We start from the raw sequence: 20954 nt of genomic DNA on the forward strand, positions 1-20954 counted from the left end.
TGCTAAGTCTTTAATAAGTTGGCGGTTCATTCCGCTGTGGCGACCCCAGATTAATAATGGGACTAAGCTGAAAACAAAATGAATGAATAGAAGTTTATGTAATTGACTAAATGGAACTAAAGGGCAGTATAATTAACATCATATGATGATCTGACCACAAAGAACATCAACCTAAGATGCTTTCTCAAAACAAAATCTACTTAGACTTGACATTTGACCCTGTTTTTGTCTTATAATTGAATTTAATCTGATTTCATACCTCACTCTGCCTTTAAAAAGATGAAATTAGTTGGAAATGGGCCTCACTTCCAACTGCCCCGCTCATTTTGGTCAGCTTTTGAAAATCTAATATATTCTGGGTAGATAAATTACAAGCAGTCAAATAGGATGAGGAAATTAAGACAATAAACTTTATGCCAATGATCACAGATTGATCTGGTTGGTTTGTTTTTAAACACAAATTAAATTAAATGTTATTTCGGTTGAAGTGTGTTTTTCATGGCACAAAGGCCTTTTAGTCCTTTATCATGTCATCTTTACCAGTAGCCTAAAGTCGACCTGTTATTGCAGTTATACCAGTTGTAAATTAAAAGTAAAGGTAGGCACTATTTACTTTATGCAACGTTTAGGGTTATTAAACATGTAAAGGCCACTGTAACATATTTGATATAAAAAAGTTCTAAGGACCTGTTGATAGTTTGAAGACTGTAATATATATTAATTAATTCATTCATTCATTTATTTATTTTTTAAAAATATTTTGCTTGTTTACAGTGGGTACGGAAAGTAGTCGGAGCCCCTTTTTCAGTCTTTGTCGTATTGAAGCTTTTTGCTAAAATCATTTCATAAGTTCATGTTTTCCTCATTAATGTCCACACAGCACCCCATATTGACAGAAAAACACAGAATTGTTGACATTTTTGCAGATTTATTTAAAAAAGAAACACTAAAATATCACATGGCCCTAATTATTCAGACCCTTTGCTCAGTATTTAGTAGAATCACCCATTTGATCTAATACAGTACACTTTTTAGGAAAGAAGTTTTTCATACCTGAATTTGGGGATTCTCTTCTGTTCCTCCTTGCAGATCCTCTCCAGTTCTGTCAGGTTGGATGGTAAATGTTGGTGGACAGCCATTTTTAGGTCTCTCCAGAGATATGCTCAATTGGGTTTAAGTCAGGGCTCTGGCTGGGCCATTCAAGAACAGTCAAAAAGTGGTTTTAACGGGTCATGAAACTCCCCATTTTCGGTTCAAGTCTACCCCAGAATTTTTTCAAAAAATGCATCATAATGGGCGTGGAGCTCTGCGATTGGAGGCAGGAGTGGGCATGGCTATCAGAGCAGGGGAAAAGGAGGGGAGCGAACAACTGTTGTCAGTTGGCTCACAAAATGAGACACAAACCGTTTGGAGATGCATGATTTTATAGTTTACAAACTAACAGTATAGTTTACAAAAAACAGTAATTTAATGGCCTGCTATTTCATATACATACAACCACAATTTATATCATTATAAAGATAATCGTGTTCATATAAACATTATAAATGAGGACCCTCAATCCCCGGGCCTGAATGCAGACTCAGTGCAGCAGGTCTCTTGCCCTGTCTATTTCAACCATTAGCCCTGCTGGTAATCTGGAGGATTTAGGCAAACACAGCAGCATGGCGATGTATCTAAATGGTCTAAATGTGAACGAACTTAAGTGATTAAAGACCAAGTCCGCCATTGTCTAATTCTCTTACTGCTCGTATTGCAGTTTTCCACTACGTCACTGATTTTGATCCGCCCCAATAATCAATCATTTTAAAGCCGGAAGCTGAAATTAGCTGACTCAAAATTATCCAGTTTTCCCCACAATTAAAGCTGACAGGTGCTAACATTGTCTTAACTGATGCTCAACACACTCAAATCTGTTAAGATCTCAAAAAAATTACTCAAGGTTTTCTTGAACCTTTAAAGTCACTTCTTTCATTATTTTAGCTGTGTGCTTAGGGTCATTGTCTTGTTGGTAAGGTAAAGCTTGGGCCCAGTCTGAGGTCCTGAGCACTCTAGAGAAGGTTTTTGTCCAGGATATCTCTGTATTTGGCCGCGTTGATCTTTCCCTCGATTGCAATGAAAAACACCCCCACAGCATGATGCTGCCACCCCCATGCCTCACTGATGGTGATGTATTGAACAGGTGATGAGCGGTGCCTGGTTTTCTCCATAGATACTGCTTAGAATTAAGGCCAGAAAGTTCTATCTTGGTCTCATCAGACCAGATAATCTTATTTCTCACCATCTTGAAGTCTTTTAGATGTTTTTTAGAAAAATCCATTGGGGAGAGGCTTCCATCAGGCCACTCTAACATAAAGCCCCAACTGGTGGATGGTTGACTTTCTACAGCTTCTACCATCTCCCAGCTGCATCTCTGGAGCTCAGCCACGGTAATATTTGGGTTCCTCTTTACCGCTCTTACCAAGGATCTTCTCCCCCGATAGCTCAGTTGGCTGGTCAGCCAGCTCCAAGAAGGGTTCTGGTCGTCCCAAATGTCTTCCATTTAAGGATTATGGAGACCACTGTGTGTGTTTAAGTGCAGCAGAAATGTTTTTGTAACCTTGGCCAGATCTGTGCCTTGCCACAATTCTGTCTTTCAGCTCTTCAGGCAGTTCTTTTGACCTCATGATTCTCATTTGCTCTGACATGCTTTGTGAGGTCTCATATAGACAGATGTGTAGCTTTACTAATTAAGCCCAATCAGTATAATCAAACACAGCTGGACTCAAATGAAGGTGTAGTACCATCTCAAGGATAATCAGAAGAATTGGACAGCACCTGAGTTCAATATGTGTGTCACAGCAAAGGGTCTGAACACTTAGGACCATGTGATTTTTTTTTTTTTTTAATAAATCTGCAAAAATGTCAACAATTCTGTGTTTTTCTTGCAATGTGGGGTTATTATTTCAACACTATTTCAGGTTTTTGTACTTAAATTTCCATACAAAATTGAGTGTATTGTTGTTTATATGTAGCTAAAATAAGTTGTAGAAATTGGCTGTTAATTTCAGTGTAGTGTAGCAAATACAACATATTTTAGTATAATTCATCATCAGAATATCAGAATAGTTTGAATATTTAGCCCCCTTCATTTTTTTTTTCTTTCAAATATTTTTCAAATGATGTTTTACAGAGCAAGGAAATTTTCACAGTATGTCTGATAAAGTTTTTTCTTCTGGAGAAAGTATAATTTTTTATTTTATTTTAAGCTAGAATAAAAACAGTTTTAAATTTTTTAAACACAATTTTAGGGACAAAATTATTAGCCCCTTTAAGCTATTTTTTTCTCGATATTTTACAGAACAAACCACCATTATAAAATATCTTGCCTAATTACCCAAACCTGCCTAGTAAACCTGATTAACCTAGTTAAGCCTTTAAATGTCACTTTAAGCTGTATAGAAGTGTCTTGAAAAATATCCAGTAAAATATTATTTACTGTCATTATGGCAAAGATAAAATAAATAAGTTATTACAGATGAGTTATTAAAACTATTATGTTTAGAAATGTGCTGAAAAAATCTGCTGTTTGTTAAACATAAATTGGGGAAAAAATAAACAAGCGGTCTAATAATTCAGGGGGGCTAATAATTCTGACTTCAACTGTAAATATAATTCATATTCTGAGTTAGTTTTTTTTAAATCAATGTACCAGAGAAGAGAGGGTTTAATAAAATCCCAAAGGACCACCCATTTAAACATGTGCAATACTTGCGTTTTATCACCTGTAGTTCTGATCAACGAGGATGACTCCAAAAAACTACATCCATGATAGTGTAAGGGTTCACTCTTCAAAATGTATGTGAACCTACACAATCAAAGTTGTTGCATTGAAATTAATTCCATTTAAATTTGTCAGACTTCAAAAATTGAGTTGCAGTTTCATCTTGTCAAATCAATGTTTACCTTCATATTAAATTCATTATAGCACAGATTTTTTCTGTGATGTATAAAACATACAATATCGGGATTTTTTATGTCTTTTTTTTTTGTCTTGTCTTTAATGCACATCTTGTTTTTACTACAAGCACTTCTCGGTTACTCAGCCTTGTAAAAGTTGCCCTTCAGTGACTCGTATTTGCAGCTCTTTTCACATAAATGTCAAAAGCAAGAGCTTCTTCTGCCTTTGGTTTAAGCTTTCTGACACGGTGAACTCCTGGCTCTGTTTTGGAAGAAGGAGGTGACGTTAGGAAAACAAATGTTTGTGCCTTTCCATCCAGAGATCTTAAGGTCATTTCTCATGCTGAAAAAAAGCAAAGTGGCCTCTTGTCGCCAAGAATAATATCCCATATCCTCTCGCCTCTCAGACATCTAAAAAAAAAAACATTTTTTTTTTTATAACTCGCTTGAAGTACTGCCGGCTGTGTTGTTTGTTTAAAAGAGCTGTTTTCGTCAAACACTTTATAAGGATTTTTTTGAAGTCTGAAGATCTTTGTCGTTGTCTTTTATGCACTGTTGAGTTGTTTTTCTTTGGGCGCAGCTTTATATTTAAAGAGATCTGGATAAACATTGTTTAAGTGACTTCAGAGTATGTCAATGGATGCAATTCTCCAGCATCTGTAATTTAATTATTATTCCTCAGTTTGTCACCACATGTAGGTGAAAATACCCTTCTACATCCTAGATAAACTAATGATGTCAAATATCCACTGAGGTAAACTCTGTTAGTCATTGATGTTGTGGTTTTATTGAATTATTCACATCACTGTCATCATTGACAGGCAGATTATCAATCTTTTATGAAGTATCCAGTATGGCTGCATGACATTGGAAAAAACAAACATTTCAATATTTCGTTTTTTTTTTTTGTGATATTTTCTATCAGTTTTTCTGCTGTATATATTGCACTGTTGATTATAATCTCACTAGATGACTTGAAAGGCTTTGTTTGGATATATTTTTTAATTGTACAGTCATTTGGATGATTGTGTAGGGCTCTGCATCTACATAGATTACAACAAACCGATTTTTAGCATTGATAAATGCAGCAGAGCAAAGCTAACATCAGAGTAGAGCACGTGAATGAAGTAGGACATTAGCTCAAGTCTTGTTCATCCTATTTTTTTATTCTCCAGCATCTGTAATTTAATTAATATTCCTCATTTTATTGCCAAATGTTGGGGAAAATACCCTTCTACATCCTAGATAAATTAATGATGGTAAATTTACACTGAGGTAAACTCTGTTAGTCATTGATGTTGTGGTTTTATTGAATTATTCACATCACTATCATCATTGACAGGCAGATTATCAATCTTTCATAAAGTATCCAGTATGGCTGCTTGACATTGGAAAAAACAAACATTTCAATATTTCGTTTTTTTGTGATATTTTCTGTCAGTTGTTCTGCTGTATATATTGCACTGTTGATTATAATCTCACTAGATGACTTGAAAGGCTTTGTTTGGATATATTTTTTAATTGTACAGTCATTTGGATGATTGTGTAGGGCTCTGCATCTACATAGATTACAACAAACCGATTTTTATCGTTGATAAATGCAGCAGAGCAAAGCTAACATCAGAGTAGAGCACATGGATGGAGACGGACATTAGCTCAAGTGTCGTTAATACTATTTTTTTTATTCTCCAGCATCTGTAATTTAATTAATATTCCTTATTTTATTGTCAAATGTAGGGGAAAATACCCTTCTACATCACAGATAAATTAATGATGGTAAATTTACACCGAGGTAAACTCTGTTAGTCATTGATTTTGTTGTTTCATTGAATTATTCACATCACTATCATCATTGAGGGACAGATTATCAATCTTTAATAAAGTATCCAGTACGGCTGCATGACATTGGAAAAAACAAACATTTCAATATTTCATTTTTTTTTTTGTGATATTTTCTGTCAGTTGTTCTGCTGTTTATATTGCACTGTTGATTATAATCTCACTAGATGACTTGGAAGGCTCTATTTGGAAATAGAGTAGGGCTCTGCATCTACATAGATTACAACAAACCAATTTTTAGCATCGATAAATGCAGCAGAGCAAAGCTAACTACAGAGTAGAGCATGTAGATGGAGTCGGACATCAGCTAAAATCTTGTTCATCCTATTTTTTTTTTATTTTCCAGCATCTGTAATTTAATTAATATTCCTCATTTTATTGCCAAATGTAGGGGAAAATACCCTTCTACATCACAGATAAACTCTAGGTAAACGCTGTTAGCCATTGATGTTGTCATTTCATTGAATTATTCACCTCACTGTCATCATTGACAGGCAGATTATCAATCTTCCATAAAGTATCCAATATGGCTGCATAACATTGGAAAAAACTAATATTGCAATATTTCGGATTCATAGGGAAAAGGGAATATCAATCCTTACAATCTCTCTATGAGCAATCAGTTCATGCCGAAGCTATTCAAATATCAGCTGACCCCTGGCACAGTTTGTTTTGTGAGTATAAGTTACTGCCTTCTGGTCGACGATACAGGCTGCCTGTGTGCAGATATACTCGTCTTAAGAAATCTTTTTTTTTTTAACCAATATCAGACTTTTAAATATGTAATCGCTGACGATTGAACGTTTGTGTTGATTTATGTTTGTTACGATTTAATAAGTTGTCTAGGGAGAGTAAACGTAACATTTAGAATACTAGAATATGAATGGAGTAGATGTATGGAAATTACACAAGATAGATACACAAGATCAAATACACAATTCATTTATTCCACTTATGAGAGGAAAGATGAAGCCATCAAAAGAGAGGCTTATATGTGTGTGCTTTGTACAATGCGTAAAAAAAGCAAACAGAAATACAATCAACCTAAAAGTTTCAGGGAAAAGGAACTAGAGTGGCGCCATATAGGGCTGTGCAATTAATCGAAAATCCGATTTTGATTTTGCCTTCTAACAATTATGAAAAATCATTAATCGAGATATACGATTATTGCATCATTTACCGCCCCCTTTCCAGTTGTACACGTGTTGCTCTTAAAAGCGCGAAAGACCGCATGATTCTGTGTGCCGTGCACACACAGAACAGAAGCATGCAGTCAGTTCGGTCTCACTCGCACACTGAGACGAGTAGAGCGCAGACAGCGCACACATGTAAAGTCATCTTAACGTGAGCGCTTAATGGTCTAATAGGTGTCAAAATGCTGTGTTTAGTAATTATTCATATTAACCATCATTTGTGTAATAAACAAACGAGTTTGACACGCGAAAGAGAATCCTTTAAAGAGCGCGCTATAATCCTTCTGCTGCCTGTTTTTATGATTATTAATCAAACAGCAAATGGAGAACATGCCTCTCTGCTCTTGACTGAAGGACTTTTGTAGCTAAAATGTTTTTCTTTCAGTGAAGATGCTTAAAGCACAGTTTGTTTCATATTTTTATTTTATTGTATTTATTTCTCTTTCCTTTGCAGGGTGGAAAATAACTGCACGTATACAGTTGAAGTCAGAATTATTAGCCCTCCTGAATATTAGCAACCCTTTTCCTCACCAATTTCTGTTTAACTTAAAGATTTCTGAACATAATAGTTTTAATAACTCATTTCTAATAACTGATCTATTTTATCTTTGTCATGATGACAGCACATAATATTTGACTAGATATTTTTTCAAAATTCATGCGTTCAGATTCAAAGTGCGATTTAAAGGCTTAATTAGTGTAATTAGGCAGGTCATTGTAGAACAGTAGTTTCTTCTGCAGACAATCAGAAAATATATTGCTTAAGGGGGCTAATAATATAGACTTTAAATTGGGTTTCAAAATATTTAAATCTGCTTTTATTCTAGCCAAAACAAAAATAAAAAAGCCTTTCTCCAGAAGAAAAAATATTAGAGGAAATACTGTTAAAATTCCTTGCTCATTTAAACATCATTTGGGAAATATTTATTTAAAAAAAAAAGTTCTAATGAGCGTTAATAATTTTGACTTTAACAGTTATGGTTTTGAATAATCGAACCAAAATAATCTTGATTATGATTTTTCTCAAAATCGAGCAGCCCTAGCGCTATAGCAAAGAACTAAACAAAACCAAAAGCCACCTAAACTAGAACTCAAGATCCCCCTCTAAACTTACTAATGAAAATCAAAATGTGAAAAAGAAATCGAAATCTTCAGTGTATGTGACGCCATGAACTAATACGCCCTGAAATAATAAACAAAAAGACAAAATGCGGCGCTCACCCACTTACCTAGTGTTTCTGAACATTACAGATACCTACGGGCAAAATGTATGTCGCACAACTTAGTAACCTATTCCCTTTTCCCCAAAAAGGAATGACAAACTCTTTAGCCATATTGACTTTATTTACATCGGTGTATAATTATTCAGAGACACGGAACGGAACGAAACATACAGCATAATCATAATCGAGCGAACACGAACCAACACACAAGAGCACTCTGTAAAACAAGGCGTGCCGGTCGAATTTAAAGTCCACAGAACGAAGTCCGATTGGTCCACGAGGAAATGCCCTAATGAGGAGTGACAGGCTCAGGATCCAATCAGAAGGTATCTGGTAGAGAGAAAATAGTGGAACAAAAGGTGATAGTGCGAGACACAGAGCGAATGACAGACAAGGAGAGGGACAGCGAGAGGAGAAAAGCAAAAACAGAAAGGGTGAAAGCACAGAAATACAAACTCCCACAGACCGTAATGATGTTATTGATGTTTGTTTCAGCTCAGTGTATGCAAATGTGGGCTCACAGTCCAAGACAGATTTTCCCAATGGGGACAATAAAGTGTAAACAAACAAACAAATGTTTCTTGTGAATAGGTGGTGAAGCTGAAAGGCCAGGTTCTCTCAGTGATGTACCGCTTCCGGATGAAGAACCGAGAGTGGATGCTCATCCGAACCAGCAGTTTCACCTTCCAGAATCCTTATTCAGACGAGATTGAGTACATCATCTGCACCAACACCAACGTCAAGTAAGTCCAACCTTCTCACTAAATGATAACATTCAAAGCAATACACAAACAGGCTCTTCTGATTGGATAGTTTGTGGATTTTGCAGGGGTCAAACATAACCTCGTGACCAATCTTGAGACATCTGGGCCTCCAGAGAAATCGATACCATTTATTTTTGTGTTTAACCATTCTGGTATAGGTGTCTGTTCGTCTGGTGTTGGAAGGATATGTTTGATTTATGCCAACATCTGTACTCTGAACTTGATGATGTACATTTAAAGCAGGTTGTATTTGCTTTGCTTTCAGAGGATCTTTAGGGATTGGCTTTTATTTATTTATTTTTTATGGTTGGTGTGTCTAAGAAGGTTGAGGGGTGAAATAGTAAGTAAATCTGTCTGTTTTCACAGTAAAACCTATCCAAGTTTTAGGAACAACAGATAGTAACTTGACTTCTAGTTAATCATTTGTTATCAGAAATGGCTCATATGAAAGGCAAAGGCCTCTAGATTACACCTATTTTTCCAAAATAACATGTGATCATGCCTTGATTTTTAATTCTTTAATTAGGACAGTAAGGTCTGACTCTGCTTAGACAAAAGTCTTGTCACTTAACAGAAATAATGTACAGTATAGGATATAAAGTCATGCTGCAGTGGAAACAGAATGGATATTGTGTCTGACTCCATCATAAGCTTGGAGGACTGCATCCATACATCTCTGCAATGACTCAAATCACTTATTAATAAAGTCATCTAGAATGGCAAAGAAAGCGTTTTTGCAGGACTCCCAGAGTTCATCAAGATTCTTTATATTCTTCTTTAATGCCTCCTCCTTCATCTTACTCTGGAAAGCATTGTCAGGTATGGCACCACAGTGTGGTTTGGCAACCTATCTGTTCAGTGTAAATCTAAACTGATGCATCTCTTAAAGACAGCATGGAAAATTGTCGGGCACGATGAATATTTGAATCCTTAAGTTTTATATGAGAACTGTGTCCTCAATCAGGTGGAAAGGATTGTAAACGATCCAACTCATTTTTTGTTTTCACAGTATGAACTGCTTCCCTCTGGTAGAAGATATAGAGTCCCAAAGTGTAGGTTAAACCGCTATAAGAAATCCTTTGTACTTGTGTCAGTGGCTTTATTTAATAAGAGTATATCTTAATTAGCACTATAAATTTTGTAATTGTTGTATTTTCTATTGTTTTTTATTGCTTGTTTTAGTGAATGTTTGCAGCAATATGGCGATGCCCAAAACAAATCTCCTGTCAAGGACAATAAATTTTTACTACTACTAATACTACTACTACTACATACTTAATAGTGTTCATGTCTGGTGACTGGGCTGGCCAACCCATAAGCACCTTGACTTTCTTTGCTTTCAGGAGCTTTGATGGAGGCTGAAGTATGAGAAGTAGCGCTATCCTGCTGAAGAATTTGTGTAATGGGCAGCACAAATGTCTTGATACCTCATGTTGATGTTGCCATCCACTCTGCAGATCTCTCGCACGCCCCCATACTCAATGTCACCCCAAACCATGATTTTTCTTTCACCAAACTTGACTGATTTGTTTGAGAATCTTGGGTCCTTGCAGGTTCCCATTCTGGCATTTCTGGCGGCCATTTATGGTTTAGCTGCAGAAATTCTGAGATTTTGACAGAGAAATCTCATGCAAGATCTGAAAATTTGAATCGTCTATACTTTTACTTTACATTTTAAATAACTGACTTCTGGGTGTGTTGTTTATATATAGTGAAAACATGGCTTAAGATAATATCCTTAAAATCAAGGCTTACAAATGACTGTTTTGGCAAAACAACTTGATTAGACTCATCTTAGCCCATGTTGCTAAGCTAACAGCACAGCACTTTTTAAGCTGTAAATATTGACTAAAGCAGTACGCTACTTTTTTCTTTGGTGTTTTTTAAGTGATGCATGAATGATTAATGTAATCAGCATTTCATAATGGAGTCAGTGTAATTTTGCTACATGCTGTTTGATGCAGACTTTAGCATCATTAGCCTGTAAACGCTGCAGTTTGCTAGGTTTTTTTTTTTCTTTAAAAAAAGCTTGTAAGCCTTTCTGATCCAGAATCAGTTTATGTGGGAAACCCTGCGTAAAGAAATAATGTGAATTTAGCTTATACTGTGTCAGTAGCTGTGTTAACATTTAGTTTAGCTTTCCAGTAATTAGCCGAGCAATCATGTAGCATAACAAACCGTTGCATTTCTGGTAGTATTACGCCCCAAGTCTAGGGGAAACGAAAAGGGCATAATAAACGAAGAACAAACAAATGTGTTGGGGTGGTGGATTTCCCAAACTAAACAAAACTTAAAGCAAAAGATTCCCTTCGGTCGACAACCAAACTCACACACTCAATTGAGAGTATATATGAAGATATTTATTATAGAAAAGTAGGGTTTATATAAACGAGCATTTCGTCAGGGTGACCACAGGCCAAAATAACAAACAAAAGAATCTATAAAATAAATCCACTAAATTACCTATTACTATTTAAAGAAACATACAAGAATCTTACCTGACTCCCTAATATAAACAAAGTCAAAAGTAGTCAAATAAATAGGCAGGTCACCCCTACACGCTCAAACTCTCAATAAATATTCAAGCATAGGATGGTCATCAATACGAAGGTGATAATTGTTGGTCGTCGGCCGAAGGGGTGAGGGAAACCCAGGAGCTCCACTCCAAACACCGAACGCAGCAGAAATGAGCTCTCCGATTCCTGCCGGAAGCTCCCTTTTATACAGGCCTCGTAGACCAGCAGCCAATCAGAGCAGGGAATCACGCCGGCGTGGGAGCCTATAAGACATCAGAAAAACAGCAAGGAGGCGGGACAAAAGAAAAAGGAGTACAATCCGCAATAATAAAAATAAATAAATAAACTTCAGTCGTAACAGGTAGCTTCTTTATAAAATATCTATTGATTAAATTTTAACACAGCGGAATGAACTGCCAACTTATCCAGCATATGTTTTGCGCAGCGGATGCCCTTACAGCCAACACTGGGAAACAATTTAGCTTACCCAATTTAGCTTACCCAATTCACTTGTACCGCATGTCTTTGGACTGTGTGGGAAACCGGAGCACCCAGAGGAAACCCATGCGAAAACTGGGAGAACATGCAAACTCCACTCAGAAATACCAACTGACCCAGGTGCAGCTTGAACCAGTGTCCTTCTCGCTGTGAGGCAATCGTGCTACCCACTGTGCCACCGTGACACTTATATATAATTAAATTATGGCTTCTTTGTAGTTTCTACTCATAGAAAAACAAATACAGTTTAGCTTGATTAGCTAATTAGCTTAAAACTACCTCATAGTTAGCTGTTCTCTTAGCTACAGTAGCCTTGGTCTGATTTAACTCTTCTTTAAGGTAATTTAAGATGTTTATTCCAGTGTGTGTGTGTGTGTGGGTGTAACTGCAGATGAACAGGAATCCATTTTGTCTACTTTGAATTATTAGTAGTAGCTTATAGCTCAGCAAATATTGGCTAGCTTCGGCAACACTGCTAATGCATGCTAATGAAGCCGGCTGCGATACAAGATGGACATTCCCTTCCTCCACAGGCAATAAACTTTCTCATCATTTCATAATTTCCTCACCAGCAGTAGTTTTCTTCACACATTGAAAAACAATAGAGTCTTTGTACGTCGTGCCTTTTGAGCTCTCATTATGTTCGCTGCGTGTTTGTTTTGTGTGGAATAAGTATTCAGATCCTGCTCTGTATTTCCACTCTACTGAACATGATGAGAAAATGATTGGCACCTATGAGAGAACTGGCTCTTACGGAGATTTTAGGTTGTGTGTGTTATAAAAAGTTATATTTGTGACAGGTAGGTGCTAATTTTTTTTAATTTGTGTCACATAAGACTTGTAAATCATGTAATTCAGGGGTGTCCAACTCAGTACCTGGAGGGCCGGTGTCCTGTCGAGTTTAGCTCCAACTTGCTTTAACACACCTGCCAGGACGTTTCTAGTGGAACTAGCAAGAGCTTGATTAGTTTGTTCAGGTGTGTTTGATTAAGGTTGGAGCTAAACTCTCCAGGACACCGGCCCTCCAGGACTGAGTTTGGACACCCCTGATGTAATTTATGTCCTTTTTTTGAGCAATTTAGAATATGTGCAGACAGTAAAAATTCAACATGTTTTGAATTAGATTTTTTAATTTAGAAAAGGTGAATTATGCAAGAAAATAATTCTAATGTGACTAAAACACAGTGTCGCAGTACAGAAGAATATCGATTTCTAGCTTTCTAGAAACATCAAAATGATGATTGCTGGCTGGATTTGGTCATCCATCCATTAATCTGTCCATCCATCCATCTAAAAGCTATCTATTCATCCATCCATCCATCATCCATCTAAACACTATCTATAAATCCATCCATCTATACGCTATCTATCCATCCATTCATCCATCTACACACTATCCATCCATCTAAAATCTATCCATCCATCTATCTATACGCTATCTATCCATCCATCCGTCAGTCCATCCATACATCCGTCCATCCATCCATCTATCCATCCATCCTTTTAAACGCTATTTATCCATCTATCTATACACTATCTATCCATCCATCTGAACACTATCTTTCCATCCATCTATACGCTATCTATCCATCCATCCATCTAAATGCTATCTATCCATCCATTCATCCATCTATACGCTATCTATCTATCCATCCATCTATCTAAATGCTATCTATCCATCCATTCATCCATCTATACGCTATCTATCTATCCATCCATCCATCCATCCATCCATCTAAATGCTATCTATACATCCATTCATCCATCTATACGCTGTCTATCTATCCATCCATCTATCTAAATGCTATCTATCCATCCATTCATCCATCTATACACTATCTATCTATCCATCCATCCATCCATCTAAATGCTATCTATACATCCATTCATCCATCTATACGCTATCTATATATCCATCCATCTATCTAAATGCTATCTATCCATCCATTCATCCATCTATACGCTATCTATCTATCCATCCATCCATCCATCTAAATGCTATCTATACATCCGTTCATTCATCTATACGCTATCTATCCATCCATTCATCCATCTATACGCTATCTATCTATCTATCTATCTATCTATCTATCTATCTATCTATCTATCTATCTATCTATCTATCTATCTATCTATCTATCTATCTATCTATCTATCTATCTATCTATCTATCTATCTATCTATCTATCTATCTATCTATCTATCTATCTATCTATCTATCTATCTATCTATCTATCCATCCATCCATCTCAATGCTATCTAAATATCCACTCATCTATACGCTATCTATCCATCAATTCATCCATCTATACACTATCTATCTATCCATCCATCTATCTAAATGCTATCTATCCATCCATTCATCCATCTATACGCTATCTATCTATCCATCCATCTATCTAAATCCTATCTATCCATCCATTCATCCATCTATACGCTATCTATCTATCTATCTATCCATCCATCCATCTCAATGCTATCTATATATCCACTCATCTATACGCTATCTATCCATCCATTCATCCATCTAAATGCTATCTATCCATCCATTCATCCATCTATATGCCATCAATCCATACATCCATCAATCTATACGCTATCTATCCATTCATCCATATATACATTTGTCCACTCATCCATCCATCCTTTGTCTCCTTTTTTCATCTATCTATTCTTCCATCCATATACATTTATCCTTTGATCTATATATATATATATATATATAAATCTGTTCATCAATCTGTTCGTCCAAGATGTTCAGTTTTTCCATCACAAGGAAAAAACTTATTTTTCAAATATATTACTATTTTACTAATTAATAATAGTATTTAAAAATGTTAATAAATAAAATATTAAATAAATAATACCATTTAAATTAATTATTGAATAATGAACACTATTTAAATAATACTATTTTAATACTATATATATATATATATATATATATATATATATATATATATATATATATATATATATATATAATGTATTTATGTATGTATGTATGTATGTATGTATGTGTGCATATGTATTATACAATTGTATAATTTAAAAGTATGTTTTTATAATACATTTACTGTATATTTAATGTAAAAATACATATATTTTGTATTGAGTTGCATTAATATGTCACTGTATTACAGTTTTTACTGTTGTTTTGATCAAATATGTGAGCACATAAAACTACTTTAATAAGAATCTTACTGACCCCAGACTTTTCACTAATTGTTTGTGTTCACTGGATCTATGTTTTATATCAACTTGTTTATGATTATAATTCTGATTTATTTAATATCTATATTTCTCTAATTATTTGCCATCTAAAACATATTTATTTATCCAGATTGTTTAATGTTATTGATCCAAAACTGCAGAAACATATTAATTAGCATTAATTGCATTTCATTTTTGCTGCTTGTAAAGCTCCGTTTAACATTTGTCTTCCCGCTCACATTTACTGCAAACCACACCTTTTATTCAGAGAAGACATTTTTGGCCTGTCTGAACCAAACAATATCTGGCTTTTGTGAACGTGTGTGTGTGGGGGTGTGTGTAAACACCTGAGTGATTGTGTGTGTCTTGTACTTTTGGGAGAATGTGAATATATATGGGAGACATTCATCACACTTGGCATCTGCTATCCCAGACTCCCCAGCCCGTGACACGTGGAAGAATGCTGGAATGAGTCACCCCCGGGGCAGAGAAAAACACCAAATTATCAGTTTTACAAAGAATAAAAAAAACAACAACCTGAAATGTTGTGAAATATGAAATTAAATTGCTTGTAAATCATCTTTATAAAGCATTGCAGACAGATAAATGGTCGAACGGAGGCTGCGTCTTTGTATCTAGTTTGAGTTTGTTGTGTATTTTTGTAGAATGATGTCATTGTGATGTTTAAAAGAGCAGCATTCATTTTCAACAGGAATCTTTTGAAATAATATAAATGTCTTTACTGTCACCCTTAATCAATGCACTTCATTAATTTAATGTCTTTGCATTTCTTTAAAAAAATCATATTGACATAAATGATTTAATGTGTTCTTTTTTGCTTAAAATTGTCTCGTGAAACATCACTATTACATCACTATTAATATAATTTAACTGGTTTGTGGGTTTTTTTGTACACATTTTCCTGTTTTTAAAGCAGAAACAATTAAAGAATCAAAAAACATTAAATAGAAAAGTATTTATTTACAGCAAGTATAATCTTTTTAACTCTAAATGTAATGTATTTTCACTTTTCTTAAATCTTATTGACATGAATGGTAAAAATGATTTAATATGTTCTTTTTTTTGTGTAAAAGTTTGTTCTGCCTGAATTTAAAATTTTTGTAAAAATATATGTAATTAATTAAAAACAAGTTCAAAAGAACAGAATTTTCTATTTATTTTAAAAGAGTAAACTTTAAAAAATTAAAAAATATTTATATAAAAAACATTTATTTAAAATTGAAGCTTTCATAACATTATAAATGACTTTAATGGGGCTTTTGATTGCTTTAATGCATACTTGCTTATTAAATTATTATATTACTTTAAAACAAATCTTACTGATGGCACATTTTGAATGATAATGTGTGTAGGTAAACAGTATTGATTATTATTTCTATATATTGTTTTGTTAGTACATATACAAAATTATTAGATGTAATTTGTGATATTTTAGTTTAAAAAGTTGTGCAAAAATTCATTTATGGATGGGTGGACGGATGGATAGAATTCTAGATTGATGGATGGGTAAATTAAGGGATGGATGGATTGATTGAATGGGATAAATGAATGGATGTATGGGTATATTGATTGATTATTGGATGGATGGATGGGTGGGTGGGTGGATGAATGGATTTATGGATAGATAGATGTATAGATTGATTGATGGATGGGTAAATTACTGGATGGATGGATGGATGGATGGATGGATGGATGGATTGTTTGGATAAATTATTGGATGAACTGGTGGACTGATTGATCGATTTGATTGATTGATTAATTGATGGATGGATGGATGGATGGACGAACGGATGGATGGATGGATTTATGGATGGATGGATGTATAGATTGATGGATGGGTAAATTAATGGATGGATCAATGTGTGGATCAATGTGTGGAAGGATGGATGTATGTATTTGAATAAATGAGTTTATTGATGGATGGATGGATTGATGGATGCATGGATTGAAGTATGGATGGAAAGACGTATTGATTGGATGGATAAATGGATAAATGAATGGATAGATGGATAGATGTATAATTGGAAGTATGGAGAGATATTTGTATAGAATAGATGGATGTATTGATGGATGGATGGATTGATTGATGTATGGATGGATAGATGTATTGATTGGATGAATAAATGGATGGATGGATGGATGGATGGATGGATGGATGGATGGATAATGTATAGATTGGATAGATAGATAGATGTATAAATTGGATGGATGGTTGTGGAGATGTATGAATGGATGTTTAGATGGATTGATGGATAATGTATATATTGGATGGATGTATGGATGGATGAATGATGAATAAATTTATGGATACATGGATGAATGCTGGATGAATGGATGGATGGATGGATGGATATTTATAGTGCTAATTAATTGTAAGCATTGTACTATTATTATACAATTATTAAAATGATGGAAACAATAATATAATTCAATGAATATAAAATTAAATATAATAAAACATAATGTCTTGTGTTCTTTTAGTGTTGGACTTGATAGGATTATCATTTTAATGTCTGAAACATCTAAAGCAGAAAACAATTCAAGAAAAACAACTCGCCACCAGAGGAAGAAAAGCAGTCTAAAGACCAGACAAATTCTCCAAAAACAAGCCCTTAATGTCTAATAAATGTAAACTCATCTCGCTTTAAAGATATTTGAACTGGAGGCCGACACACAAATACCGTTTAAGAGAATGAGTTTTTCTGGTACGCAGGCCAAGAAATCCCAGCGTGAGGGATTCAGAGGACCGGGCCGAAATAAACAAAGCCTCTTCACATTAGGTGTCATTCTCTCTCCGCACTGACTTTGAGATTATGGGTAAATAATAAGAGCAGCAGGTTCCTCCGGCATGAATATTCATGCGCAGCGGTGCCAAGGTGAGCCTCCAGCCTGGCACAGAGCCTGCAGATAGACATTAATGCTACGGGTGAAAGAGGGCATGGAGAGCGATAAACACTCACCCTCAGACAGACAGGCGGAGCGGCGGCCATGAAGATAAGAGACAGAACCGCATCAATGCCTAGTGTTACAGACTGACATGAGCTCTGTTTAAAGCTACTCTTTCAGACAATCTGAGTTTAGACCAAGTGTGCCGCAAGCCTGCGTTTGAGTGAAGGTCTCGGCCGTTAGATCGCCCCCTGGGGGCTGGCTGCAGTACAAGTCATAAAGCCCGCCTCCTCCGTGTTAATGAAGGAGACTTGAGCCCAAATAAAAAAAATTATTACACTTGCAATAAAATGTCCCGAAAGATGGTTCTGGTCGATTAAGGCACTGGTTATTGTGCTGAAATAGGTGCAGATCTTCATTTTTGTAAACAGTTTGTTTTTAGCAGTAATTTAATGCTGGGCGTGTCATCGTGATTGACAGTTGTGATTGACAGTTTCTCAAAGCAGCACGTCTGAGCTTCGGCAGGAGACTGAAGTGTTATTATTCGATTTCTGTGTTATTTTACCATGACAAAATGAGTTCAGCAGTAAACTACAGTTTCTGACATACATGATCCTGGTGGAACACTGTTTATTCGCTAAGGTCAGGACTTTTTCGGGCTTTATTAGTTTGCTGATACACGCCTAGCCACCCAGATAGCAAAATACACTCGGGCCAGTTCCAGCTAGATTCTCGCCTGCCGGAGACTTATCCCTTAGAGCTCAGACTGACTACCTCTGCTGGACCTACTCCGGATGCCTGGACTCACTGCCCGATTCCAGCCCAAGTCAATCGAGCCAGATGCTGCGGCCGAGCGAGCCGGCGCTGCTGCATGCGAGCCGGAATCAGCCCGCGACGCCGCGAGTAGGATATGTGCGCTGCGGCCCGGAGCTGGCGCGATTAAATATATAAAACCCTCATATTTGTTAACGTTATTACATCCATTTGTGTTGATATGAAAGCAAACGCATGCTGAGAAGTTCGGGGAGCGTGGTTGATTTTACATAAAGCGTTTGGTTGGAAGCTCGACTCCGCTCATTTTCGCGGCTCCTCCTCTGGCTCCATCAGACAGTCCTTCTGCGCATGTCTGGCTCCAATTTCAGCAGTCTTTTGCGACAGTTTGTGCCCGTCAAGCAGGCGTTTTGCCCTCAAGGCGTTCAATGGGAAAAGGGGCTGTCGCGTCGTCCATATTTTTTACAGTCATTGGTTTAGACTTGATTTACTTTCCCTTGTGTCACTCCAGATCTGCACACTAATGTTTGTTTGTGTTTTTGTGAGCGTATTTGTGTGAGTGTGTGTGCAACTGTTTTAGAAAATGAGAGTTTAGACATGATGTACTTTCCCCGGTGTCGCTCCAGATCTGCAGAATGCTGTTTGTCTGTGTTTGTGTGAGTGTGTGTGTTTGTGTGAGTGTGTTTGTGTGAATGTTTGTGTGAGTGTGTTTGTGTGTGTTTGGGTGAGTGTGTTTGTGTGAATGCTTGTGTGCAACTGTTTTAGAAAATGAGAGTTTAGACATGATTTACATTCCCTGGTGTCGCTCCAGATCTTCACGCTGCTGTGTGCATGCACTTGTTTGTTTGTGTGTGTGTGTTTGTGCACACTTTTACTGTTTTAGAAAGAGTGTTTCTGAAGACACTGTGGTGAATCTTTGAGTTCATCTGGGGTTTTGAATCTTCTAAAGTTTGGGCTCTTTCATACACCCAGCGCACTAAGGGGCAAGACGTGTTTGGCATGATTTGTTGCTTTTTTCAGACCGGCACAACTGTGATTTGCACATTTTGCACCACGTTGTTTAAATAGCAAATCCATTTGCATCGCTTTGTTTACTCTTAGGTGTGCTGATGTGAAAAGGAGGTGTGTTAAGGCGCATTGTTGGCATGTTGCTGTTTTGAGGAACTGAAGTAGATCGCACCATTGACCGACTAAAAGCTGCTCTAAAATCCAGTGGAGAGTGAGTTAGTTTTGTGCCTATGCAGGTCCAAACACGTACACATTACCTAATACACACAGGATGTAGAGCAACACACAAATATCTTGACATGTGAAAAAAAATTAAGGATTAAAATGTTACAAAATTATTACTTTCTACATAAATATAAAAACCCCTACCTCCATGCCTTTGTCATCTCTGGGGGCTTTTTTTAGTTTATTCATGACAATCTGCATTTGTATAATGTCATTATTATTAGCAGTATTATTTATTATATGCATATTTATATTTGTTATAATAAAAACAAGTTTAGATTTGTCCACCTGTCAGTTTTGGAGATGTCTGCATCACCATATGGGGCATAAAAATAGGACGTGTGTTTGGATATATAACTCAGTTGTTTGAGCACACTTCGTCGTTATTATTGATAATTTATTAGTTTTCTGGAAATTAGAACTGAATTTAGAAATAGTTTTGAAAAAAATCTAGTGGAGTGAGTACAACACCGTTTCCTTAGTGCTCATAAGTAAAGAAGTAAAGCAAAGAGGCTGAACGGAGGCACTTGTTTGGTCTTTAGCAGTTTTCTTTAAATAGCAAATGTGCCATGGCGCGACACAACTGACTCTTAAAGGGAATGTGAGATGAGACTCTGATTGGTTTAACACAGGTTATGCTCAAAACACACCCTAGTGAGATCACAAATGCTTCAGAATACGCACATTCACCATGCGCACACACCCTGCGCAGTGAAGGGACGTGGCCAGAGGCGCTGTAATTTTAAAGCAGAGAAACCTAAAATGCCGTCCAAACGCTGCTATTTCCACAGAGCTTCTTCTGTTTCGGTTTTTGAGATTCCAAACGACACGAGACAAAGACAGAAGTGCTGACAGTTT

At 36.2% G+C, this 20954-nt stretch overlaps 1 protein-coding gene and 1 long non-coding RNA gene across 8 annotated transcripts in view; one reads left to right on the forward strand and one right to left on the reverse strand.

Moving 5' to 3' along the window:
- Positions 1–20954, forward strand: part of arnt2 (aryl-hydrocarbon receptor nuclear translocator 2) — a 179285-nt gene that overhangs the window by 113386 nt on the left and 44945 nt on the right. For 6 of the 7 annotated variants that reach the window (XR_012382515.1, XR_012382516.1, XM_009302938.5 and 3 more), the window contains 1 exon segment: positions 8786–8937. Coding sequence is in view for 5 of the 7 variants with exons in the window: in XM_009302938.5 (XP_009301213.1) it covers positions 8786–8937 (152 nt within the window). In the remaining 2 variants the exon portion in view is untranslated. 7 annotated transcript variants of the gene reach the window in all.
- On the reverse strand, positions 4069–8790 carry LOC141375306 (uncharacterized). Its single transcript, XR_012383140.1, has 2 exons — positions 6003–8790; positions 4069–5416 (listed from the first exon to the last, which is right to left on the reverse strand). It is a non-coding gene; the product is annotated as an uncharacterized lncRNA (long non-coding RNA).

This window comes from Danio rerio, chromosome 7 (genome assembly GCF_049306965.1).
Source record: "Danio rerio strain Tuebingen ecotype United States chromosome 7, GRCz12tu, whole genome shotgun sequence".
Taxonomy (NCBI): Eukaryota; Metazoa; Chordata; class Actinopteri; order Cypriniformes; family Danionidae; genus Danio; species Danio rerio.